Here is a 25,519-nt window from a genome sequence, read left to right on the forward strand (position 1 = left end):
GGCGGGTTTGGGGGGCAGCGAGTCCCCCCCGCTCTGCTGTGCCCGACCTGTGCCCCGTGGGGACCCAGAGCAAACCATATTGGGGTACCCTTCAGTCAGGGGCCTGGGTGAGCACCCCGGGAGGCCCCAGAGGATGGGGGAGCGTGGCGGGGCAGCCCCGAGGGAGGCGGTGCAGGCGGCGGTGGGACGGGGCAGGGAAGGGTGGCAGCGCTCGGACGAGCTCTGGTTCCTCTCGCAGCGTCCCCAGGATGAGCCGGGAGGCTCCCTCGGGCCTGGAGGGCAGGGTGAGGAAAACACTGCGGAAGGTCTTCGGGTTCGAGTCCTTCAAGACTCCCCTGCAGGAAAGCGCGACCATGACTGTGGCGAGAGGTGAGGCCCGGCATCGGAGAGGTGTGGAACACGGCTGCTTGTCCTTCTTCCCGTGGGAAGATCCCTGCAGGATCTGGGATTGTGCCTGTTGTGAGGAGACTAATCTAAGCAGGATCACCTGGCCCTCCAAGCTCTCCTCTGCTCTGATGTGGTTTTGGTGGCACAGGAACACGAGCACGTGCTGTGCACAAGCTCTGCCTCTTCTTCTTTCGTTCATTTCTTAACACCACTGTTGCATCAACCAGGAAATAGGAAACTTAAGGTGCACCTGCCAGCACGTTCATGGTCAGATGAGGTCAAAACTCTTTACGTTTATACCTTTTCAGAGTAAAAGTGCCCTCGTGTTAGAGACAATACCAGTAGAAGACTCGATGTCCTGGCACAGTTGATCTGTTCTCTGAACCACAAGGCCATTGTCAGAAATGTGGTTTTGCTGGTGTTAATGCACCCCCAACACCCTGCTGGGGGTGGGACAGGCAGCTCACACAGACAATCTGCCAGCTCCCCCAGCAGCTCTCACAGTGTGAGTCAGAACAGTGTCCAACTCAGGGTATAATCAGAGTTTTCACTAATTACCATTTGCTGTTGAGAACAGAGCAGCCAACAGCAGAGTTCTGTGTACAGGGTGTCCCTGCCTGTTAACATGGTGTCACTGGCACCTTCCTGCCTTCAGGTGGGTGCTGGTCAGTGCAGTGACAGTCACTCACTGTGTGAGATTATCTGTGTGGTTGAGATTTCCAAACCCTGTTTTGTATGAGGGACCTTTCTGGGATAAGCTTTAAGAGGATTTGTAAAGGTCTGTCATGGGGCTGGTAATCTGGTGACTGAAGGTCTGTAAAATTGAATGGAAGCAGCTCCTCTGGAAGAGATTTAGCACAAATAACTCATTTAACTTCTCTTTATCTTGGTTTCTGTGTAACTTCTGGCACTTTTGTACGGCTGTTTCTAAATGTTTGCAAAGCAATCAGAGATTCTTTGAAGGAAAGCACTGCAGGCATGCAAAGTATTGCTGTGCTTTTAGAACCTAAAATGGAGTGTCTTTTGTTGATTATGCCACACAGTACATGCACACACATACTGTTCTCACACACTACAAGCCTTTCTGTCCAACCCCTCCACTCTGAGCCTTGGGAACTCCCCACCACTCAGGGGCCTTGAGCTTTCTCCTCTTGTTTTTGCAGGTGAGAAGGATGTCTTTGTGTGCATGCCCACAGGGGCAGGGAAATCCCTGTGCTACCAGCTTCCTGCAGTTCTGGCAGTGGGCATCACCATTGTCATTTCACCTCTGATTGCACTGATTCAGGTAACTGTCTCCTGTTAGCTGTGGAAAAGCAGCTAGAGAAGGGGTTTGGGAGACTGGAAGCACGGCTGCCTCTTGTCTTTCTGCTCATGAGTCTGCAATTCACCTGCCTCTGGATGCTCTTGATGTCTCAGTGTGTTTTCCTTACTCTGGTAATAGGTGAGGAGAGCAGAGTATCTCTGGTATGATGCTTTACAGTTCTCTAAAAGGATGGGTTTTTTCTTTAAAAATAACATGGTGGCTTTTATAACTGAGCCTTCCTCTTTTTTCTCCACTTGTCTGCCACCTCCTGGGTGTTAGAGAGAAGCAGCATAGGAGAGTAACACAAATGGACCAAAAGATGGATCTTTCTTGGTGCTGGTGTCTTTCTTTATTTCCACTTGCTTTTCATTTAGTTTGTTTTGTGTTTGCTCTAGGATCAAGTGGATCACCTGCTGGCTCTGAAGATCAAAGCCTGCTCTCTGAACTCCAAGCTGTCTGCCCAGGAGAAGAAGACCATCCTGGCTGACTTAGCAAGTGAGAAGCCCCAAGTAAAGCTCCTGTACATCACCCCGGAGATGGCAGCTGCCTCTTCCTTCCAGCCAACGCTGAACTCTCTGGTGTCCAGGAACCTCCTGTCCTACCTGATCATAGACGAGGCTCATTGTGTGTCCCAGTGGGGACACGATTTCCGACCCGACTACCTGCGCCTGGGCGCTCTGCGCAGCCGCATCCCCGGCACGCCGTGTGTTGCCCTGACTGCCACTGCCACCAGGCAGGTCCAGGAGGACATTGTGGCAGCTCTCAAGCTAAAGCAGCCACTTTCCACGTTTAAGACTCCTTGCTTCAGATCCAACTTGTTCTACGATGTGCAGTTCAAAGAGCTCTTGGCTGATCCTTACGCCAACTTGAAGGATTTCTGTCTGAAGGCGCTCGAAGTGAAGGACACCACTGGGGTAGGTTTTACCTTTAGGGAAAGAGGCTAAACTGGACAAAATCTGTCTTAATGGTCACTGATATTCCAGTGGTTGGTATGGCCCTGCCAGGTCTGTGGCAGGGAAGGAGGAGGTCCCAGGAAGGAAAGTGATAATGTATATTTTCTAAGTCCTCTAAAAGTGCTCGTGTATGTTTTTTAGTTCCTCTAAAACAGGTAGAATGCGAAGGTTGTGATCCTTTCTGAGGTGAGAAACCATGTTCTACAAAGTAACATCCAGAAAACAGGCCACTGAGCACCCTCCAGGCCTGGATAGGACAGCAGACACAGGGCAGCCAAAGAGAAGATCAGCACTAAGAGGGATGTGGTGTCACATTTGCAGACAGCATTAATGTGATAAAATTGAATAAATTAATTAATTTTAAAAATTAACCAGGAAGAATTTCTTCACAGAAAAGGTTGTCAGGCATTGGAACGGACTGTCCGGGGATGTGGTGGAGTCACCATCCCTGGAGGTACCCAAGAAAGGACTGGACATGGCACTCAGTGCTCTAGTCTAGTTGACAAGGTGGTGATCAGTCAAAGGTTGGACTCGAGGATCTTGGTCTTCTCCAGCCTAAACGATTCTGTGATTCTGTGTCCTCAGAAAGGGGTTGCTCTAAGTGAACATAAATTAGGAACATGGGACGAGCATTTCCACCTTGGTTTGTCACACCCTGGGTGATCATTGTATGTTTGCTTGTGCTCTGCTCTTCCAGTATGGTGAGGGTGAACAGAAGCATTTGAAATGTGTTTAATTTCCTGCTCTAACATTAATTCCCAGAATAACTCAGCAGCTCAGCTGTAACCTCTGCACCTGAGTGCATTTGTACAGCAGAGTGAGATGCTTCTTGCCTGGGACTGTATTTGCAGTTTTGTTGACTGGCTTCAGACAGTATGGTGGACTTTGTTTCCAGGTGTACTCGGGCTGTGGGATCGTGTACTGCAGGATGAGGGATGTGTGTGACCAGCTGGCCATTGAACTGAGCTGCCGAGGGCTGAAAGCCAAGGCCTATCACGCAGGTACTGCTGCATCTCTCAGGAGCTGCTACAACTGAACTGTGCCACCTCTCAGGCCTGGGTTGGGGCTGCCTAGAAAAGAGCTTTCTAGGCATGGTCTGCACTGTGTCTGATGCTCACATGTCAGGTCTGTGAGATAAGTGCAGGGCCTTCACCAGAATGGCATTCTCCTCTCTCCAGAACTTGTGGATCTTGCATGGCCTAAATATAACAACAGCTTTTATCCCAGGGGAGGAGAGCTAAGTTTTCTTCTTTGGAATAGAAACAGCTGCTGCTGACTTCTGCTTGGTCACAGGCCAGGCCAGTTTAAACATGTGCAGAAAGGAGTGTGTACATCAGTCAGTTTTAGTGAGGCTTGCGGTGAGGGAATGGAGGAGGAGAAAATCCTCGTTTCTTTCTGTTTGTTTTTTGTTTTGGGGGTTTTGTTTGTTTGTTTGGGTTGTTTGTTTTATTTTGTTGTTGATTCCTTCCTTCTATTTCCCTTCCCAGGACTCAAGCCAGCTGACAGGACTTCCATCCAGAATGAATGGATGGAGGAGAAGATCCCTGTTATTGTTGCAACCATCAGCTTTGGAATGGGAGTAGACAAAGCAAACGTCAGGTGTGTGAGGCTGAGTGTTGGGCACCACCAGAGACTGAAACCTGAGCAGTGGGAAGGAAAAGTCTCAGTGTCTCTGTTACCTGATACACCTGACTCAAAAGCCTGAGGAACACTTGCTAAAACCCACAAAACCAGAGCTCTGAGGTTTTAGCTTAGAAGCAGCAAAAACAAACCTGGAAGGGCTTTGTAAAGAAATCAAACACAAGGCAGCAGAGCTCCTCTTTGCCAGTCATACCCAAAAATAAGAAAATTGGAGGAATGCTTGTTTTCTGCCACACCCCCCAGGGTTTCAGAGAGAGCCATCTCAAGGCACTCACAGCTGCCTCTTTCACTTCCCTTAGTGAAACAGTTGCCGTTAAAAAGCAGTGGGAAGAAAATCTGCACCTAAAATAATTCATGCACCCTCTACTAAAGTAGTCAGAGCCAGCCTTTTTTTGGAGATCTCTCTCCTCTTGCAATGCAAGGGGAAAAAATAGCAGTTCACAAATGGCAATAACCATATAAAAATACAGCTCTAGTCCAAGGCCAGAACTTTGCACATGGTTTCAATTCCTGCTCCTCTGGGATTTCTGTCACCATAAGAGCTCTGTGTTAGAATTCCTGCCCTGTAATATAGCTGTGCTGAGTGAGTATTGGGATCACTTCATGGAGGGATCGTTCAGGTGCAGCTCAGACAACACCCACAACAGACCTGATCTTTACTCTAAAATCCACATAAAGCAGTTTCTCTGAACACTGTGGGAGAGGGGCAGGACATCACTGAGACAATCCCATCAGTTCACAACTGTGCCATCCCTCTGTCTGTGTCACTGCTGCCAGGAAACAGTGACAGACCACTTTACTCCTTGATGCATATCACCCAACAGAGAAATGAGAAGTCTCCTAGGACAGCAGCATGAGTTAAGGACCTGCTGAAGCCACTCTGCCCTGTTCAGTTGTCATTAAAAAAAGCAAAGAGTAACTGAAATGTTAGAGATTGATCAATGGCTGATTGAGAGTGAAATACAGCTGAAATACACTTGTAATCTGGTTGGTTTCCAAGGAATGGAGTTAAAATGACTATAGTAATTTATGTTTTTAAAATAGTTTAAAGGACATTATACCAAAGTTAACGAGGCACTGCTGCCAGCCTCTGCTCTGTGCTGGCAGATTTATGAGTATTTGTGCATATGTTATCAAGTAAGATCAGGTCTGACAACTTCTGGAGGTGACTCTTTTGGGCAAAAGGGAAAACAGAGGTGGTGTCTCTTTCGGATTGGATCTGCTTCTCTCTTTTCACTGTTAATTCAGTTTTGCTTGAGATTATTTATCAATTTCTTCAGTAAACTTCCTGATGGGCATTAAATATGTGGGGCTCTGATGGTTCCTGCTTGGCCTGTTCCTGGAGTGTTTGTGTTTGAAGAAACATGTTTGCTTGCTTTTGTCATTTAATCTTCAGCTACACCCATATGCATCATACCTGCCCTTGGGACATGCTGGCTTTGAGGCAGACTGGTATTTAAAAAATTGGCAGTGTTACTGTTCTGTAAAATCCTCTCAAAGCAGGTATAAGCTGAATTGCTGAATAGTCAGGTACTGGCAGGTTTAAAGCAGTCTTGCAGTGGTGTGTTGAAAACCTTCCTTCAGAGATTACATAAAATGTAGTAATGATTCTATAGTCATATTTGCTGGCTAGGAAAGGTGCCTTCATCTGCAAGTGAGCACAGTGAGACAGAGTTTCCCATGCAGACTTTGGCAAAGAAGTGTCTTTTGAAAATCAAGTATTTAAAAATGTGTTTTGTAATGGTGAAATTGTGTTCCACAAAAAAAACCCCTTTTAATTAATGCTGTGTTTTATGGTAAAATCTCCCAAACTCCTTAATCCAATGTCTTTATTCTCAGTCTTCATAGCTGTACAGTTGTTTGCATGTTTGGGATATTCACGTGCTCATTCTTTTCCATCCCTTTGGCATGTCATCCTGCTCACCTGTTGTCCAGATGCATTTTTTTCCCCCGTGTGTTAAGAGGACTTAAACTTCTGTGTGCAAAATCCCTTGCTGTGCTCAGTTCTCTCTGTCTTTTATGCTTTTGCTGCCCTACTTTTTACTGCTGTTGGTGCCCACAAACGCTACAAACGTGAGAAATGCTCTTGAGAAACCTGCAGCCTCGTGTTTCCTGTTTTATCCCATGCAGGTTTGTTGCCCACTGGAATATTGCCAAGTCAATGGCTGGATATTACCAAGAGTCTGGCAGAGCTGGGAGGGATGGGAAGCCGTCCTGCTGCCGCCTCTATTACTCAAGGAATGACCGGGATCAAGTCAGCTTCCTGATTAAGAAGGAGCTCTCCAACATCCAGGTGAGAGCTGCAGAAGAGTATCCACCTGCCCAGATATGCAGCCTTTGCTCTAGTCTGGTTTCCTTGCAGTAACCTCTGAATAATCAAAGATGAAATGAGGTTTTCTGGGTCTAGAACTTCTGGAGCCCTGTTTCAAGGGACAGCAGAAGGGAGTGAAGCAGGAAGGGAAAGAGCTGCCAGACCCAGCTCTGTATGAGAGACCTGGGTGAGCAGAGATATGGAGGTGTCTGTACCTGTTTGCCATATTGATCAGAAGGGCTGGATTTGGTCATTGCTAGAGTTACTTTACCTGTTTATATTTAAATTGAAGACTATAGTTCCTGTCCCCATCTACTTTCAGGAAAAAAAAGGCACCTTAAAAGAATCTGACAAAGCTGTGATGAAAGCTTTTGATGCCATTGTGAACTTCTGCGAGGAGCTGGGGTGAGTGCATTTCTTTCAAACACTGATGTTAATGTTAGGGAAACCATGCCCTATCCTTCCAGGGAACTGTTATGGTTGAGATTGATCCTGCATGTCCAGAAAAAAAAATACTGAATGAATTGCTTGATATTTTGCTGTCTGGGCTGAGGAAGGTGTCCCTGGGAGTTCTCTCATCACTCCCACCTCTGAGTTAAGTGAGATGTTGGTCTTGGAGCCTCACCAAGTGACATGGGGATGTTAAACTATAACTCCTCTGGTGATGTATTTTACAATGTTCTATCTTTGATGATGGGTTGACTTAGTTGCAATTGCTTTTGACTCTCTCCTCCTTCACTACATCACCTCTCTCCTAAGGGGACAAACAGACAGCCTAATCAGCATGGGATGGAAGCATTTAAATTTAATGTTTCTGTAAATCTCAGGGGCTCTACAGTGCAAAGTACTGGGTATCTGTGATTCTCATTGACCTTACAAGGTGCTTAGAATGTTTTAGAAACAGGCTTAAATTATGGATGTGTCCAACCTAAATGCAGACTAGCAACCACAACGTGCATTGTTCAGGTTTAGTGCATGCCTTGTAAGCTGTAATTGTACTAATTGCTGTTTTATGCTGGATAAGACATCAAAGCTGTAATTCTGTCAGGAAGAAAGCAGTGCGTGTTCACTAACTGGAAATGGTCTTCATGTGTCTTGCTTACAAGTTCTGCATTTCATTTCACTTTTCACTCCTGAGTCTAGAACAACTTTTTCAGCATGAATGTAATGTGCTTTTTTTCTGATGCCTTGGCAAGTGTGTTGTCATGTTTGTCCTTGTTGTCATGCTTGGTAAACCCTGTTTTTTATGGGATAGTCCTTTTTGTACTGAATTATGACACGACACTGGGTCCTTGGGCACTTAAGGAGCACTTCTTTGCCTAAAGTTGAGGTGATGGTGTGAAGTAGCTTCTAGGAGGCTTCTTGCTCTAAGAATTTGATCCACTTGGCTGAGTAGGTCTGCTCCTTCTGCTGTGTGTTACCAGCTCACAGAGGGGCAGAGGGCTGTTTGTGTCTGGGGTTTGTATAATCATAGAATGGTTTGAGTTGGAAGGGACCTTAAAGACCACGCAGTTCCACCCACCTGCCATAGGCAGGGACACCTTCCACTAGACCAGGTTGCTCCAAGCCTCATCCAACCTGGCCTTGAACACTTCCAGGGATGGGGCAGCCACAGCTTCTGTGCCAGGGCCTCAGAATAATAATTTGAATATCACTGACCTAATTAGAAATTACATCTCCCATACTTTTTCTTCCCACCCCCAGCTTGGTCCATTCTTCCTACTGTATAACATGCCATGTGCATCCCAGTGACACATCTTGCAGCACCACTGACTGACCTCCCTGCTTATAACTGTGCAGGACACTGAGGTGATATGGAAAGAAACGCCACGTTGCATTTCTTTTTTACATATTGAATTAATACAGTTCTATTTACCATCCAAACAGTGAAAGCAAACCTTAAACTCTGACCTTGCAAGGTTATAAATAAGAACAAATAAAGACAGACTGTGTACTGGCAAGCAAGTTTTTGCATAGTATATTTAGGCTATTGTCCATGTATGACAGGAGAACAATGGTATAAGCTGCTTTTCCAGAGTGGGTTTAGACAAAGCTTTCAGTGCTCAGAGTTTCCTATTGCTCTTTTGCAAGGTGAAAAAAAGAAAAAACAAACCACGTAGCTGCAGCAGCAGAAGACATCTTAATCAGTTTTGGGGGGTAGCCACCTCTAACTGGTGGGTTTGCTTGAAAGATGAAAATCAGGCAGAGGTGAGTTGACTTTGGTATTGGCGAATCACGCAGTTCCTGAGCACAGACAGCCCGATGTACTGAGTTTGCTGTGGGCCTGCAGAACAACTTGCAGGCATTGGGGCATTGCTTTTGATGCAGGAAAGTTGCATGGGGAGAAATAATCACCCAGGGAGAGAGGATGAGGAAGCTTTCTGTGAACAACAGTCAGGTTGTAGCTGAGCTGATTCTTGCTCCAAGTACCGCGTCGTTACGTCACTGTCTATGTGCTGCTCTGTTTGTGCCTTGAAGATGTGCAGCACCCAAAGATAGCAGCAAATAAAATGAGAGCAATAAAAACAAGACAGAAGATGCCAATCACCACCAGCCCTTCAAGAGCCCAGTCACTTGCTGTAATCAGTGTCTTTAGGTCTTCCAGAACTGAGGATGCCTCTTGCGCTGACGACATGCTGGTTTTCCACCCTGCTGGGGGTAAACAAGAACAGTGTCAGGTGTTGGTGTATCCTCTCTATGCTCTGAGCACAATCCCAAAACCAGTTACAGGTATGAATGCTGTCTGTGCCTACAATCATCCCCCTTCTAAAAGGAGAAACAGAAATGGGAGCATAAACCAGAAGAAATACAGCTGAGGCCTGTTTCACAATCAGATCTACCAAGATGTAAAGAGGGAAAAGCTTCTGGCTCTATAAGATTTTGGCAGTTGAGGTTTATTTTAATCATAGTTAATCAATATTTTAAATAATATAGTGTCTCTCCAGCATGTTCAGTATGAACCCTTCATCTCTGTTAGCTGCACAGCCTATACATGAAAACCAAGTATTCAGTGGGAGAACTTCCTTGATACCATTAGAAAGATCTCTAAAATAGAGTTGGGGACTGAAACTCTTGAGAACACACTGGAGATTAAATGAAGACTTATTTAAAAACAAACAAGCAAAAAAAAAATCCACCCACCAGCAATAAGCAAAGATCATGTACAACTTGTTGCTTTTATAAGGCTTAGAGTAGTCTAATTATGTTAAAAAGGGAGTCCTGCTAATGGAGTTTGCTTTAGTAATGCTTTCTGTTACTCTGCAATAGAAGCACAAGTTTTCCTTCCATGAAGTACTTAGGTCCAGTAATAATTTAAATTGGAATCTCAGTGGGTTCTACACACTTGCTCTTTCACTGATACTTTGCATAATGACTCAGCTGTCAGCCCTCTAAAGAACATCCAGCATCTCTTTGTGAGCATCTTGTGGTTTTACTGAAGGTTCCTTGTTTCTCAAGGGAAAGGGTGGAATATTTCTCACACTTTCTTGCAAATACAACTATGCAGATGTAATACAGGAAGAGATCTTTGTTATTTTTGAAAATTTGTTTGACTTGCTGCCCCTTAGGTATCCTGAGTACTGTAAGGAAAAGGATTAGTCCTGTAAAGCGTGTTTCATCCTCAGCAGCTCAGATTTGACTAGAAGCACAAGCTTGCACTTGCTGAAGGTTTTGGTTTTTTTTCAGCAGCTAAATATATTCAGTTCATGGTTTGTTTTCTGGACTGATGGCAGATCACCATGCTCAGTCTCTAACCAACAGGCACACGGGACAGGAAAGCTGTTCTGGATGCTTCCTTTGCCTTCAGAAAGGAGGCAGCCTAGATATTGGTTCTATAGACTCAAAGGCAGGAACCCTATGGGGCTGCACACCCCAAGAAGTTCCTTTCTCTTTTGCTAAGCACAGTTAACCTCCTGAAATAGGAGAGCTTTATGAAGATTTTATAAATACCTGAAGCTGTTGTGTTTGTAGAAGGTATTTCTTCCATTGCCTCCTCTGCACCTCTCCAAGAGATCCTGGCCAGTGATGAGGGACCCCTTACTGTGCCTTGAGACTTTCAGAGGTAGCCTGGAAATTACCTTGGTGCTGCAGTAAATGATTAACAGCTGATTTTCCTGCACAGGTGTGGCTAATATAATCAAATCAAAGACCTTGAGCCTAAATAAAAAGTCCTAATTCAGCTGTTGCTCAGACATTTCTTCCTCTCCGTGGCTTTATCCCCTCCTACACCTGCTGTGGTGATTGTAAAGGCCCACTATGTCCTGTCTGGACAGAATGTGGTGGAGAGGAAGGCTGTCTCCTGGATCCTGACTGGATCTGTATTGGAAGCTCCTTTAGGAGACTCTCACCTAAAGTGAGACCACGAACAAGATTGCCCTGCAGTCAAAAATCCGTTGTGACAGTTCACAGAGATAAACCCGTTACAGAGCATTCCACTGCTGTTAACTGCAATAAAACTGCCTCCCTATTGCTTTCCTGACTGGAGAAGACCTGAGGGATGGTTCTGCAGAGAGGTGGGAGGGGAGAAGGAGGAGTGTGGTGTGCGAGACTGCGTGTGTGTAAAAGGAAACTTATTTTTCACAAGCCAAGCAAATCGCTTTGAAACCAGAGGGATAATGTTATAGAACAGAAGCTATTCCATCGAGTCATCAGCAGACCTTCAACCACTTCTGCTGGAGGGGCTGGCCTTGCTGGCTTTTTGAGGTTCCTCAGGGAAAGAATCAACTTCAACACTTTTATCATCAGGACTGAAGTAACGGTATTCCCTTGCAGCTCCTTCCCGCTCACTCAGTTTTCACAACATGTGCAGGAGTTGGTGTCTTTGAAGCTGTCTCTCCTTAGTCTGTGCTTTTCTGAATCTCCCTCTGCATTTTGAAACAGAGGATCCATCCTCACTACAGGTCCCTATATATGAGTATGGACTGAAGCCAAAACCACAAAAGCTCTTGTGGGTGGTGAGCAGGGACTCAGGGACTGGCACGTTTGTAGTTAGCAGAAGCTGAAGGGCTGCAGTAAACTGGGGACTTGCTGGGCATCTTTCAGGCCACCCTGATAAGCTGCATGCAAGAAAGCAGCAGACCCCACCCATCCAGGCAAGCAATTGGCATGTCTAAATCTCAGCTATAGGAATAGCCCAGCTGAGTGCAGTGGTACAAAATGGTACAAAGCAGAACATTAGGCCTGTGAGGTCCAGACAAGTGTGCAGAAATTGGTCCAGGGACCCCTCTAAATGGTGCCTACTCCTCTGCTCCAGAAAGCCACCTGAATCCTTTAAGTAATTGCTTAATTTTCTGTCCTTCTCTTTGTTTAACAGTCTTGTGTTTATTCAGTTTCTAATTCAGGAACTTAAGGCGGCAGCGATAAGAGAGGAGCCATTTCTCTTGTCCCCCTGCCTGGTATCTGTCAGTGGTTTAACTTGTACCACCACTGGGAAACATGCATTTGTAGCTTTTCCTGTTGAGATAAGGCCTGGCAGCTTGTTCCCAGTGACAGCAACCTGTCAGTTGTTGGTATGTGTCCAGCCTGCTGAGCTTCCTCCTGACTTAGCACAGACTGGCTCCATGCTGCTCCAACAGTTCTCAATGGGATTCTGTTCATGTCTGTAGCTGGCACTGTCTAGCACCAGCTAGGAAAGAAAGTGAGCTCTGTTCATTCCCGGGTCTTGTGACTTAATTTAGATACAGAAACATCTGTTGAGTCTGTCTCCTGCAAGAGAGGTTCTGAGGCTGCCGATGCCACCTTGATTGCCACTTGTTTGTGAGTGAAATGAGCAGTGACATATCTGAGAGGTTGGTGTGATGCACCTCTGAATGTTGATTAGACTGAACTGATGCTGTGCTTGAGCTTATTTTACCCTAATATGCTGGTTGGCAGTGAAAGCTTTGGGACAGCCTAATAAAGCCCAGTGCTTTGTTAGTCTGAGTGTAACTGTGCATGCAGTGGCTCATCCTAGTGTAGTCTGCTGTTGGCAGTTGCCAAGTTGGGGCTCAGCTATTTACTTTCTGAGGAACATCCTCATCTTCTGCTGGAAGGTTTTTCCTTTTTATTAATTTAAAAGTAACATCGGTAGTTTGAGGAATTTTATTTTTCTTTTAATTCTTAGACTATTTTGTGTGTCACTGGCTGCAGATATATTCCAATGTGCAGCAGCACAAAAATGCCAAATACCCACATCTGGTTTGTTGACAAAAAATAAAGTTCTTAAACATAAGAAACTACTGATGTAATGTGCTTTTTACCAATCTGGGCGCAGGCATCAGAGAAAAGACATTTCTTTACAAAATTTTCTTTATTTTTTTCTCCCTTTTAAAGTGTAAAGGATATTTAAAAGCCCACTGTTAAAAACTTGATGATTCTATTCTCCCTAGCTCCATGTTGCCTCTGGTACATACATGTGTAATCCCTTTGCCTCCTCTGCACTTAGCACTTGGGATACAGGGGCTGAAGGTGACCTTTCTATGTGCATGTAACTTTTTACACCTTCTCAAAAAGGTGTTTGGTCCCACATTTGGTGCTGAAAGACCAGTGGCTTTGAGTTGTGCAGTATTTCAGCCTTCCACTGGGCTGTCCCAGCTGTGAAAGTCGTGGCCTGTGCCACAGCTTTGTACGTACATAAATCCCTTTCGGAAGTTCGCCGGAGCGCAAACCAAACATACACGGTGGCTGCAGCATGGAAAAGGGATTTATTTGCGCTTGTTAACTCCAGCAGCACAGCCCATTCTTGGCTCTGCTCTGTCACCGTGCCCGCTGTCAGCTGCTGCTCACATACCCTGAAGTGACGGTTACCACGGTGCGTGTCACTCCCCCAAAATGCCTTTGTGCCTGCTCATAAACATACCCTTGGCATAGTGTTTATGTCCACTAAAATAAACTGCACGCAGTGCAGGGAGTCAGGCCACAGATCCCTCAAGTAAGGGCAGGGATTTGTTCATCTCCTGTAGCTCCCATGCTCTGCAAGAACCATTCATCTGCAACAAGCGGTAGAACCACGCAGGGGGGTGGGGAGGGAGCACGTTTAGCAGCAGTGTGATCAAAATAAGCTGTGGTGTTGGTGAGTTTTTCCCTTTTGCCTTCGTCTTTCTGTTTACAAAGAATATTCCACATGATCTGAATTTTTTCTTTGGCAATTTCACCTCATTGTAACAGCAATGAAATGACACCAGGAGCATTTGTTACCAGCTGTTCTCAGAGCCTCAGCTGGCACGTCTGGATCAGAAGGTCCATGATTTGTTGTTTTCAGCAGATAACTCAGTTAAACATGTCTCCTGCAGCTGGTTTTTGAAAGAGCAGGTTTGGGCTTGATCCATGATCACCTGAGCATGTGGTGATGTCAGTGAGTTTTGCTAATGCCCAGCACCATCCTTCTGGATTAGCCACCTGTGAGGAGAGCAGGCACTGCCTGGCATGTGGTCCTGGACATGTTCTCTGCTTTGGTCTGTGGCCCCGTGCTCACAGAGGGGATCCTTGGCTGGCCCAGCTGCAGGGCTGTCTTTGGGAAAGCTGTCTCTTTTCTCAGCAACTTGTGTCCATGCCCTCCCACCCCATCCCACCCCAGAAGAGGGAGACAGTGATGGTAAAGGAGCTTTACCTTTCTGGTCACAGTAGTGGCTGTCACAGAGAGAAGGAATTCTACGCTGTGGTTTCTGGTCCTTTGAGTCATGTTAATTAATACTGTTATTGCCATTTTCAGTGAGCTAGTGTGGAAAGTCATTCCCATAGGACTGAATCATGATGTCCATGCGTGTCCTTGATAGTAGGTTGTGTCACCTCATTGAACTTCACGAGCGGGCAGTTGGGCGGACTTGGCTCTTCCTACCTCTGGTGTCATCACAGCCACAGCAGCTGTAGCAGCAGCAACTGCAGGCAATGATCATGAGCACCAGAACAGTGACTGGAAAGAGAAGCAAAGGATATTGTTTCATGGTGTTGGAGCAATCCCTATGCCTCCTGCAAGTTGTTTGTTGAGCAGCAAAATGAACAAAGCCTGGTTTCTTTTGAATTTTTTTTTCCTTATATTCCAAACTCCCCCCTCCTAAGTTGCTGCTCACTTGTATTGGTTATCCATTTAATCTGGACAATCATTACCTGGTATTTCGAGATCTTAAGAGCTACATACCAAACCATGTGGGGGTTTATCCTCACCTGCCTCATGGGCTGTTGCTTAGGAGCTGACATGCAGTTACTAAGAAGAGCTATGTGCTTGGAAAGGATGAAAATCCAACTGCCCATAGTTGTGTCAGAAGAAACTCAAGAGGGTTTGGTTGCTCAAACTGTCAGTTGTATTTCTGAAGAGAGCATGCAGTGTAGCCTTTAAGGATAGATATTTGTGACTGGGTTGACTTTACTCTTTCTTCTGTATTTAGCTTGAAAAAATAGATACTTCAAATGCAGAGTTTTGTTTCACAAAGCAGTGGGCTAACTTCCTGATATTCTCCTCTAGCCATGATGGTTGCTTTTGGGAGGGATATATTAGTTTATCTGGAGTAGAAAAGGATGACATGTTTCATCCTGCAAAACACATAACAGTGTGTGAACGTGCATGTGTGTGTGTGTGCATGTGTTCCTTCAAAGCCTGGAGCTGGGCTGCCAGGTATCTGAACCTGTGGGGAACCAGCTGTAGGTATGAACAAAATAAAGCAGCAGGTGTGACTTTCTGAATTCCAGCCCAGGGAGGAGTGTCCAGCTGGATACACACCCTTCCTTTTGTCTGGGAGCAAACTGTGTTTTTGAGGAGGAGGGCCTGTCTTCCTTCCTGCTTGTTTTTCGCATCATATAAACAAACTTCATCCCCCTTGATCAAGAAGTTCTTTGCTATTCCTTCCATGCCATCCCCACACAGAGCAGCAGGAGGGATCTTGCCATTACCAGAGGGTAATAAATAGGCTTATCTGAAGCATACTGGCTTCCACTGAGCCAGGAACAGGAGTGACACTCAGAATCTCACTTAAGTGTCTTTTGTGTCAGGGAGATGTCCTAATACCATTTGTCACAAACTATCTCCTATGCATCAAAACACTACAGCAGCTCTGGTTTGGTTAAAATACTGCTGTTTAAACTAATGTTTGAATATGAGAGCTTTGGGTAAAGCTGTACTGTTGGCCTGTCATGCTCTGCATCCATGTAGAGATATGTGCTGAGTATTAAAAAAATTACCTAGAAATTAACCTGGGCCTCAGAGCACAGCCTGTAAAAGAACTGCCAACACCACCAACCCACCAACCAAGAGTGTGGCACAAGCTGCCCCCATAGAAGAGAAATTCTGACACCCCTTGGCCTCCACCAATAAACTCACCGATGAACAGAAGAACCACACAAAAGCAGACAATTTCCACTGGCTCAGCCTTGGGCAGTTTCTGAAGCTTAAGGAGAAACTTCTCAGCAATGCCTTGAATTTCCTTCAGAAAGGTTTCAGTAGACATTCTGTCACAAGCTCTCCAGGCTTTATGCTGTAGAAGAACCAAACAGAGAATAAGCCTCTTCACTGACTAATGCTAGGGAGCTGCCAGCCTTCTTATACAGCTGGTGATCACAAGGAAAACAAGTTTATCTGGTCTCAGTCCTTGCTCCCAGTAGCTAAGGTGGAGGACTATTAACTGTCTACGTGTTCTAGCACTGTTTTAATTTCAAAATCCAGCTTGGAGGGTGTTTTGTCAACTGCACTGTTAAGCAAAGGCAAAACGGTGATTCTTCTACAAGGACACTTATTTCAGCAGACACAGAGTTAGAACTGGACAGTGCCTGCCCTTGGCTTTCAGCCAATGAAAATAATTTTTTTTTTCTAGTTGTGCTAACTTGTCCTTCCAGAAAGAAATGCAGTTCTAACTCAACTTGAATTCCAAATGCTAAACTCCAGTGGTGCATACTTTTCAGTTGGTTTTTACTGAGTAACACAAAGTAGACTCCCTTGAAGGCTTCTTGCACTTTGAGCTACAGAAAGCCTCTTCAAAAACTAAGGCACTTATTTCAACACCTCAGTACAATACCTTTAATAATGTTTTATCAACCAGTTTTACTGTATGGTGATATTAAGATTTAAAGTCTGCATTCCCTGGGGACAGATGGGTGCTTTTCAAGTTCTTACAGATGAATGCATGGTAAGGGTTTTATTTTAAGCCACATTCTAACTGAGCAGTATATTAATTGAACAATGGATGTCCACCCATCAGTGCTGGTGATGAGCAAATAAAGGCCCCTGGATCTACTGGGGAGATGCTCCACAAGGGAGGTTAATCCTGCTCAGTAATCTTAGACCTTCTTTATTCTCAGAGTGATCATCAGGAGCTAATTTTACTGAAAATATTAGTGTAATCAAAGTTATGTGCCTCAGTTTTGCCACCAATATTTGCTGATCTTTTGCCCCATGAGCAGGATTTTGGAAGGCATTGCAACAAACTAGTGGGCAGGAGACCTATGGATGCTCAATTTTTTCTTCAGTCAGGATCTGGAATTGGGTATTGTTGAGAAACATCCATAGTTTCACCTAAAACAAATGTTTGGACAGGTCAACACTTGAATGGATTATAACTTTTATGTCATTGTTATATCAAAATATCCTAGTTTGTGTATTTTGTAATAGTCATCACTGGGTTATGGGACTTGAACATTGCAGTTTAATGTCCTGGTCTTGGTGATAACACAAAGCCAAGTGACCAAGACAGCACTTCCAGAACAAGCCAGCTAATTCCTTCCTGCACATCTGGATCGGTTACTCAGACAAATGGAGGCTTGGAGTTCAGTTTCTTCTAAACACACTGAGGACAGAGAGACCTTGGCTGTTTCTTTGCATGCTGGGCTTAAATATTACAGTGCCAAGTTAAATTAAGTTTTGTATGTTTATGCAATTCAAAAAGGCTTTTCTTTGTTCTTTTAAACCCAAGCTAAGGAATAAAAATCGGAACCAGCTGGGATGGGGGTGGATGGAAAATCTACATCTACAGAAAGATCTCTGTGCAACTTAGCAGGGAGGCAGAGCTGTGGCCTTTTGACCTGAAAAGGTCACTTTTGAGACTAGGGCTAAATAGTTCTTTCCAGATGACTGCATACCCCAAGTGAGCTGCTCCAGAAACGGCTGCCTTATCCTTTGCACGGTGCTGTGGGATTCTGTGTCAGCAGGTTTTCAGTTTTGTTTCCATTCCAGGAGATGGTGGAGGAAGCAGAGGTGATTTGTGTTTTCTGTTCTTGGCTCTAGAAGAAAAATGTAGAAAAAAAAAAAAAAGGAAAAAAATTCTGGCTCTAACATCTTGAAAATGTTTGTTCCCTTTGGAGGTGTTTCTGCCTGTCCAGAAGTTCTCCTAGTAAGGAATCTGCTGTAATAACCTTCCATGCCATGCTTTGGACTGCACCAGAAGGAACAAATATAAGAGCCAGGCTTGTGAAGTTTGGGTATACAGTGTAAAATTACTGATTAGGATTGTAGAACTCTGGATTAGCAAAGTGCTTAGTCTGAAATGAAAAAGCGTGTCTCAGTAACGGCCATTCCCCTGCCCATGGTACCTGGTCTGGAGCTAAGTGAAGGAGTTTTTATTCTAAAACTTGCAAGGAATGTTGCTTGTTTACCTTGGTCTGAACTACAGCAGGGGCAAAGTTTGATGTTGGTGGTGCAGTCTCCAGTCTACCCGTGAGGAAGCAAATGTTTTTCTGCTCGACTGCACTTCTGCCTTGCACTCTGGTTCCAAGGGCTCTCGCTGCTTTGGGATTTCTGCTTGTGCAGCGTAGCAAAAGGGTGAATAATAAAAGAATTCTTAAAGAAAAAAAAGTGAAACTCTCCCAAGAAAGCAAGTTGTATTCACAGACTTCTGTATGTTCCATTCTACTTGTATGTTCCATTCTAGTTGTGATTTAAAGTCTTTGTTCAGGACTGGTTTTGATTCTGACCTTTTCCCACTTGATTTCAGCGAAACCAAGAGCTCACCCTTGAGATTAGCATAAGGGTAAGAATAGTGCTGTGTCACTTATCCATCTTCCTCTTGTAAACACAACAGTGATGACATTACTTACAAATTTCAGAGTCGAGTTGTAAGAATTGATTCATTTTTTTTGTTATACTCTGTTCAAGGAAGCTCCCAGTTCTGTTACTACTGTCACCAACAGTAGTAACAGAAAGGTGGTGCAGCATATTCATTACTGAAGCAGTAATTGTAATGATTATTACTAAAACAGGCAACTCTTGGGAGATTTAAAACCTAAGGTTGTAGGTCTGTAGGTTGTAAGTTAACTGACAGTTTACTTTCTAGTGTTAGAGTGCTGGCTTAGAGCCTAGAAGAGCCACCCAAGTTACTACCTCACAGATTCTGTGGAGCTTGGAGCAAACATAATTGTCTGCTGGTGTTTTTCTCCTTGCTCATCATTTTCCTTCCTCAAAGCCTCACCCACTGAGGGTGGGACCCCTCCAGAGCAGAGGAGACATGGCTGTAGGGCAGCAAAGCTGATGGAACTTGTTACAGAAGAAACAGTGAATGACCACAGTGCAGTGTGGTCTTCATAACACATTGTTAGACTAATGTCAGGAACTTCTGCTCCACAGCTGTAGCCAGAGCTCACATGAAGTGAGAATAAGGGGAAGAGAGGCAAGATGAGAAACTCAGGTGGAAAAGAAAGTAAGCTCAATGCTGGTGTCTTGTGACAGGCGGGTTAGAATTTCCTGCTGGGATGGGGTGGCAGCCTGAAATCCATGAGTTCAGCTGTATCCTGTTCTGGCTGTTCTTTAAGAAATAATTCATCTATCCAGTGTTGCCAGTTGAACTAGATCATCAAATCTTTCTGCCCTTCCCTATGCTACGAGGCACAGCAGAGGAGGGAATGTGATAAATCATTTAATTTGGGTTTATTTCTTTTTGAAGGGAAAAAAAGGCCCAATCTGCCATGCATCATGAGTTGTTAGGCTTGGTTGAAAAGAGAGAGAACAGTAATGATGCAGGGGAATGGTAACAGCTGCAGGTGTGCTGCTCAGCTGCAAGGATTATATGACCCTGTAAAACCAAAGAGCATGGCCTGTGTTCAGGGCTTATATAGATTCAGATTCCCAGAAAGCACTAATGCAGATTCATCTTGCTGTGCCCACTGAATAAAGCTGTGAAAATTGCCATAATAGCACTGAAATTATCTTTCTGAGTTGTTTTAATGGACTCATGCCATACTGAAGCACTCAAAGAAGTTGGCTGCTCAGTCCTTTTGAGAATAAAGCCATTAAAAAGCCTCAATCTAGACATTTGAGAGAAAAGCCTCAGTCAAGGTTCCTTTGTGCTGTGAACTGGCTGTGTGGGAGGGCTTCCAGGCTTCAAGCAACAAAAGGAGCTTTGGGGTGACCATGTGTGATGGGGTCCCACATGCCACTGCTTAAAGATAGTCAGGTTGCTGCAAATCTTTTGGAATTGATGCAAATTGATAGGGGTTTTTTGGTGTGTCTTTGGTTTGGAAAGCTGCATCCGATCTGTGTGAGCACACAGGTGCATCCAGAGTTGAACTGGAGGGAGTGGGTGAGCTGAAATTTACTGCTGAGGAATGAGACACTTGTTTACTCATAACCCTGGTGGTATTTGAGCAGCCTATTTAAGTGCAAAGGACATGAATTTGAGTTTGTGGTTTAGCCCCAGGACTGGAGGTTAGTAAATAGAAGCAGTTTTCCTGGCCTGCCAGTGATGTTTTACTGGTGGCGTGACTTTGGATAAGTCATCCCATCCCTCTCTTGGGTGACTTCATCTCTGCAAAGAGTTGGAACATGTAAGCATCATCAGAGGTTTGTTTGTTAATTGTTGTGTGTCCAAGTCTCCAACATGCTCGGAAATCTTTAGATAGGAGACAATAAGTCCCTGGTTTTGTTGCAGTTACAAACTGAACTGGCCTTTACTTGCTCACTGCCTGTTACACTTTGGTCACTGAGCCCATTTAGGTTGGAAGTAGATGAAAGCATCTTGTTTGTTCCTAAGCCAGCCATGCTCCACAGGGGGTCTACTGCTCTTGCCATGATCCTCATCCATTGCTTTTACTGTGCTTTGTGTGGATTTGTTGCTCAGGTAATCTAAAAATGGAGACCAATGGAGGGGGGAATTTGTTGGGAACAAGAAGCTGTCAGTGCCTCTACTCCTAATGCAGCAGGTCTCCTCCACTGTGCCCACTGTCCACAGCACCAAAGCTCCAGAGACCTTACAAAGGAGAACCTCCCTGATGTGCCCATCAAGCAGAATGCCAGGGCAACATTCCCATTGCAACCTTGTCTTTTTCCCAAGACTGACTGTGGAGAAGCAAATGCTTTGTGTTGTTCTTTCTCAGGCAAGTCAAATTGGTTGAAATTGGATCTGTACAGGGATGGGAAGCCTGTATGGATTGTGGTAGCTTATTTTGTGGGAAGTCTTAGAAGGCAAGCCCAGCCTCATGGAAGGAGGGTGTTGAGCAGCCAAAGGGGAGGGGATGCTTTTTATTCTGATCTAAAACTCCAAAATAAACTCTGACTGTGTTTGGCCACTTTCTAAAGAACATGAAGCTTTGACCAGTTTCAAAACCTACCAGCTTTGTTCTTGAAATGTGCTTCTGATTTCATCTGGATAAGGTCTGCAGTGCTTCCTGTTCCAGAACAATGTGGGTTGCTAGGTGTGACTACAGTCTGGATGCAGTTTGGCATAACGTGTCATAATTCCTGCACGATTGTTTATTGTTCCAAGCTTTTAGTGTACTGCTGAGATGAAAAGGGCCATAGAAATGTAGTTGTATTATCAGTGCATGGTTTTCCCTCATCATTGTTAATGCAATGTTTGCTGCCACGGTTGTAGTTGACCAGCCACGTGAATCTTAACTATAGTTCAGACAAGCCCTTTTTTTCCTAAAACAGGAGTGAACGGTGCCAGACAGACCTATAATTCATTCCCAAGCAGATGAAAATAGTTTCCAGTATCAAGAGAATTCAGCCCTTTAACAGCACACACCCAAACTGGTAAATTGCAGCTCAATGTCATGGGAGAAAAGCTTTGACTTTGTCAGTTGGTCTGGAAAAGAAGGCCACACATTCCTTCAGATTATAAAGCTGCCCTGACTGGGCAGCCCTTTGGCTGGAATACCCTGTCATCACCACTACCCACTATTTGGAGGTGGGTTTTGAGGCAGCACTGTAAATGTCCCTTCTCTCCCCTACAACCAAATATTAGATTAATATAAAAAGGCACTGAATTCCCTGCAATAGCATTTTCAGTAGCTGAGATACCCATTTGGGCACTGAGCTGAGAGTCTTTACACCTCTACCGAGCACCCTGGTTTTCTCCAGTCCATCCCACAAACACATCCACGAAACTCCACAAGATAATTCCTCACTACTAGGAATTTTTTAAGTGGGGAGACCAAAGCACTGAGCCATCCAATGAAAGGAAAAGGTCAATTTTAAAAATAAACCCGTAGCTCTTCTACAAGAGAACTTTTTTTAGGGTTGGTGATGCTTGAATCTAGCCTGAAAGCGTATTCTAATATTAGCAAAATAACCATTCCCCAGGAAGCTGACAGAGAGGTAGCTGTGTGCCTGTGAAAGCCTTGTAGTTACTTCACATACATAGTGGGATCTGTCAGTAGTTTGGTGGTTGAGGTCTGGCAACTGGAGCTCACAGGGGGTGCTGGAAACTCCTCCACCTTTCAACAGCCCCCTCTGTGCCCTGTCCTTGACTGATCTCAGACCTCCAGGTCTCACAAGTTACATGCATTTTTGAGTTTTTTGAAATAAGATGGACTGATCCTAGTAAAGATGACACCTGGGTGTAGGAACTCAAAACTAAAGGCTACAACGGCTGCTTCCTCAGAGGACGCCGTTTTGAACCACATCAGCTGTGGCTGTGTGGGAGAGCAGTGAGAGTCCCAGTGGAGGTGAGAGCTGGGTGCTGCTCTCCTCACCCAGCTCTCTCACAGTCCCTTACAGTCCCTGCTGTCCATGTGTGACTCTGCTCTGGCCCACTGCAGGCTGTGTGATCAGAGGGCTGTCTCACAGAAAGGATCTGCTCTATCAAAACTGGCTTTATTTTGTTCCTCCGCTCCCATAACCGCCCTTACGTTGTAATGAGGCTGAGGCCTGTGCACTGTGACAGCTGTAACACAAGCCATGTCCTGCTGCTTTTATCCAGACATGTGTTTCATATTGCTGTTCCTCTCCCCCACACACATGTACAGCGCGGCTGCGGCTGGACAACCCCCCAGCCAAAGCCCTTAACATTTTCTTTTGGCGAGGAAAACTTGGCATGTTTCTCTACCTCCTTCCCTCCCCTGCCCTTCTCCCCTCACTCCTCCCTCCTTCCTTTTTTTTTTTTGTTTCCCTAAACTTTGTTTTTTCACATGCTTTATTCGAGAATCCATCTTAACTGCAGCAACCAACCTACACAGACCCTTCATTAGCAGGGTGGAAACTTCCCTCCATCCCCTTGAGCCCAGGGCTAGGCTGGAGGCGTGTGGGTCTTAACTACTACATCCCCTCACTCAGGCAGTTCCAATTCGGTGTTTGTACAACACTTAGGTCAGAAAGACCTGCCCTCCCTTCCATGTTAATGGATATGGAGAGAAGTGGAAATACCTGATCCTTAACATTCCTCCCTACAGGCATGTGTAGGATCGGGAAGACATCTTTCTATGAGAGCTTGCTTTCTGGCTCTCTGTTTGTAAACAGCTGACCACCCATGCTCCTCCTGGAAGAGGCTGAGGGGGTCCCAGCTCAGTGCTAGGAGCTGCAAGAGCTTCAACACAGAGAAATCAGCTTCATATGGCAGAAAAAGGGGGTTTATACGATGGGTCTCCTTTGCCAGCGCCCCTTCCCGTACCCAGCAGCAAAATGGAGATGGGACAGCAAGGTTGTGGGACACCTCTGTAAAACCAAGGCTTGGACTTAATGATCTTAAAGGTCTTTTCCAAACTAAATGATTCTATGATTCTATAACTTTATGTATTTAGGGGATCCTTCGCCTCTCCCTTCCCTTTTCACGGCATGCAAACTTGACGGTCTTGTTACTGTAAACCATAGACCGTGTGTGTGCATCTATGTGTCTCTCAGAGCAGTGGGTTCCCATGCTGCTTTGAATAGTAAACCAGCATACACCACAGCTGAATTATTTTTTTTTTTTGAAATGTCCTTGTTAGAAGCCGAGTAAAATCTTTCCATTTATTTCTATTGGACACAGATGCTTAACTTGCACAATATGTTAGTTCCCCGACCAGGGCTTGTTTTCTAAGCTCTCTGTTTGCTCCAGGATTTGGGGGAATAAAACTTAGCTGCAGCTGGGAGGAGCTCTGGAGAAATGCTGTGGCTGGCACCCGCTGGGTTTCACACACGCCTGCCTGCGCTGGCAGCTCCTCGCTACAGGCACGAACAGCCCTCGCTCCCAGGGGCAGCCCAGCTCTCTTGTCCACACTATTGCTATATCAGGTCACCGCTGTGGACAGTGCCCCGTGCTAGACCTGCTCATTAGCGAAGGTCACGTTCTGTAGCAGCACGGAAAAATGAGCAGCCAGGCTTTCTAACCAACAAAAGTTGCTCGGTCCCGCTCGGACCCGGAGCACTGCGGGGCAGCTCCTTTTGTTACAGGGCGGCCGCAGCGCGGCTCTCCGCAATCCGCTTAAAAGCTTTTCTCCTGCCGCCTTTGCTCCTCAGTGCCCCTCGCACACAAATTCAGGCTCATTCCGCAGTGAGAGCTCCACCAGCTCCTCGCTAACCAGCGGAAGGTTAAGGTGCCCGAACACCGGCGATAGCTCAGCCCTTACCCCAGCGCGCCGCCAGCTCTTCTTCTCCTCTTGTTTTTCTTTCCGTCGTCTTAAACTTTCACGTCATCTCTCCCCTCATCCTGGCGTGTGTCTCGCTCCTCGCTCGGCTCCTCTGTGCTCTGCCGCTGACAGCCAGCTGTTGTCTCTGCCTTTTTTTTTTTTTCTTTTTGTACGTGGTTGCCTGGAAGATCGAAGTTTCTGTACATGTGTGGCCAGGGAGGGAGGGAGGGCGGGCGTGCTGCGGGGAGCCACCGCGGGCTGGGGCTGAGCCAGCGCTGTGCCAGCTCCGCTCCCCGGGGCGCCCAGGGGCCCGCACTTGTTGCTGTTTTCCTCTGTGCATCTCCCCACAGAGAGGTCTTTTCTTTTTTACCTTTTAATTTCAGCTTTTTCCGCAGTGAGACTTGATTCTTTCCTTGCGATAGTTCGGGGGGGGTGTTAAAGCAAGTAACTTTTCTTTATGCTGCCCGGTTTCCTTCCGACTCCTGGGGGAAGGAGTTTTTCTCATGTGTTCGTTGAAGAGGCAGAGCAAGAAGTGGTGAGGACAGTGCAACACTGTAAGAGAGATTGCCAGGGACAGGGGAGCAGGGGTGATGCTGGGGCAGTGAATTTGCTCCATGCCCTTGGCCAAGTCATTTACTCTCTTGGTGCCGTGGTTTTTCCTTGTATTCTGGGGACAGCTGACACCCACTGTCTTGTCTCAGAGGTGAAATTCAGGTGATGTTAAAAGGATACAGTCCTTCGGAGAGGTGCAACATTAGAATTTCACATCAACCTCCTGATTTGTTCTTCTGTCTGATAAAGCTTATTAAGTGGCTTTCACTCAACAAATGGCATCTGCGTAACTGTTTTGTCCTCACATGATTTTTATCTTTTTTAATGCTTTCACTTCTTGGCTGTATTCCAAGACTTGATGTCTCGTTGAGGTGTTTTTTTCAGGAAGCATTTCTGATGTACCCTTGGCCTCATATGAGGGAATGTTTTTTTTCTGGTAAATTTTGGGAGAGGCAAAGCTTCTCTCAGGATATGTAACTTTGCTTCTCTCTGACTATCTATCTGCTTCTACTAATTGCAGGAATGGTGCTCCTGTTTTACCTGGTGTGCAAAACCAAGGACTACCAAACCCACACAGGTGCAGGTGTGGTCAGTTTAGCACTTTCCTGAAATGTATTGCCACAGACAAAAACGTGTTAATAAACTTGGTTGTTATTT

At 45.5% G+C, this 25,519-nt stretch overlaps 2 protein-coding genes across 7 annotated transcripts in view; one reads left to right on the forward strand and one right to left on the reverse strand.

The window, feature by feature from the left end:
* The first annotated feature begins 6 nt into the window (after positions 1-6).
* Positions 7-25,519, forward strand: part of RECQL5 (RecQ like helicase 5) — a 36,962-nt gene continuing 11,449 nt past the window's right edge. The window contains exons 1-8 of one of the 2 annotated variants that reach the window (XM_029960007.1): positions 7-107; positions 239-369; positions 1,551-1,672; positions 2,086-2,604; positions 3,539-3,644; positions 4,131-4,242; positions 6,415-6,577; positions 6,918-7,000. In XM_029960007.1, coding sequence (XP_029815867.1) covers positions 249-369; positions 1,551-1,672; positions 2,086-2,604; positions 3,539-3,644; positions 4,131-4,242; positions 6,415-6,577; positions 6,918-7,000 — 1,226 coding nt within the window. In that variant the 5' untranslated portion in view covers positions 7-107; positions 239-248. Of the gene's footprint in view, positions 108-238; positions 370-612; positions 632-1,550; positions 1,673-2,085; positions 2,605-3,538; positions 3,645-4,130; positions 4,243-6,414; positions 6,578-6,917; positions 7,001-25,519 lie in introns of those variants that run through there. The other variant, XM_018073229.3, reaches the window with a different exon arrangement.
* SMIM5 (small integral membrane protein 5) lies at positions 8,546-24,424 on the reverse strand. Of its 5 annotated transcripts, none has more exons than XM_018073232.2 (6): positions 21,095-21,167; positions 18,149-18,290; positions 17,636-17,776; positions 15,885-16,038; positions 14,181-14,483; positions 8,546-9,244 (listed from the first exon to the last, which is right to left on the reverse strand). In XM_018073232.2, exons 4-5 carry the CDS (start codon positions 16,009-16,011, stop codon positions 14,371-14,373), a joined length of 240 nt encoding a protein of 79 aa, XP_017928721.1. In that variant the 5' UTR covers positions 16,012-16,038; positions 17,636-17,776; positions 18,149-18,290; positions 21,095-21,167; the 3' UTR covers positions 8,546-9,244; positions 14,181-14,370. The 5 variants fall into 5 exon arrangements, with proteins under 5 accessions (XP_017928721.1, XP_017928720.1, XP_029815868.1 ...); XM_018073231.2 differs by having other exon boundaries at positions 8,546-9,247; XM_029960008.1 differs by having other exon boundaries at positions 8,546-9,247; positions 18,149-18,293; positions 21,095-21,152.

This window comes from Manacus vitellinus, unplaced genomic scaffold (genome assembly GCF_001715985.3).
Source record: "Manacus vitellinus isolate BGI_N305 unplaced genomic scaffold, ASM171598v3 scaffold_24_pilon, whole genome shotgun sequence".
Lineage (NCBI taxonomy): Eukaryota > Metazoa > Chordata > Aves > Passeriformes > Pipridae > Manacus > Manacus vitellinus.

Bases quoted from the DNA above. Each gene is read 5' to 3' on its own strand.
- SMIM5 (XM_018073233.2), bottom strand. From the start codon at position 16,011: ATGTCTACTGAAACCTTTCTGAAGGAAATTCAAGGCATTGCTGAGAAG. The intron at 14,484-15,884 runs GTGAGTTTATTG...TTCTCTTTCCAG, and splicing joins TGTGGTTCTTCTGTTCATCG to TCACTGTTCTGGTGCTCATG.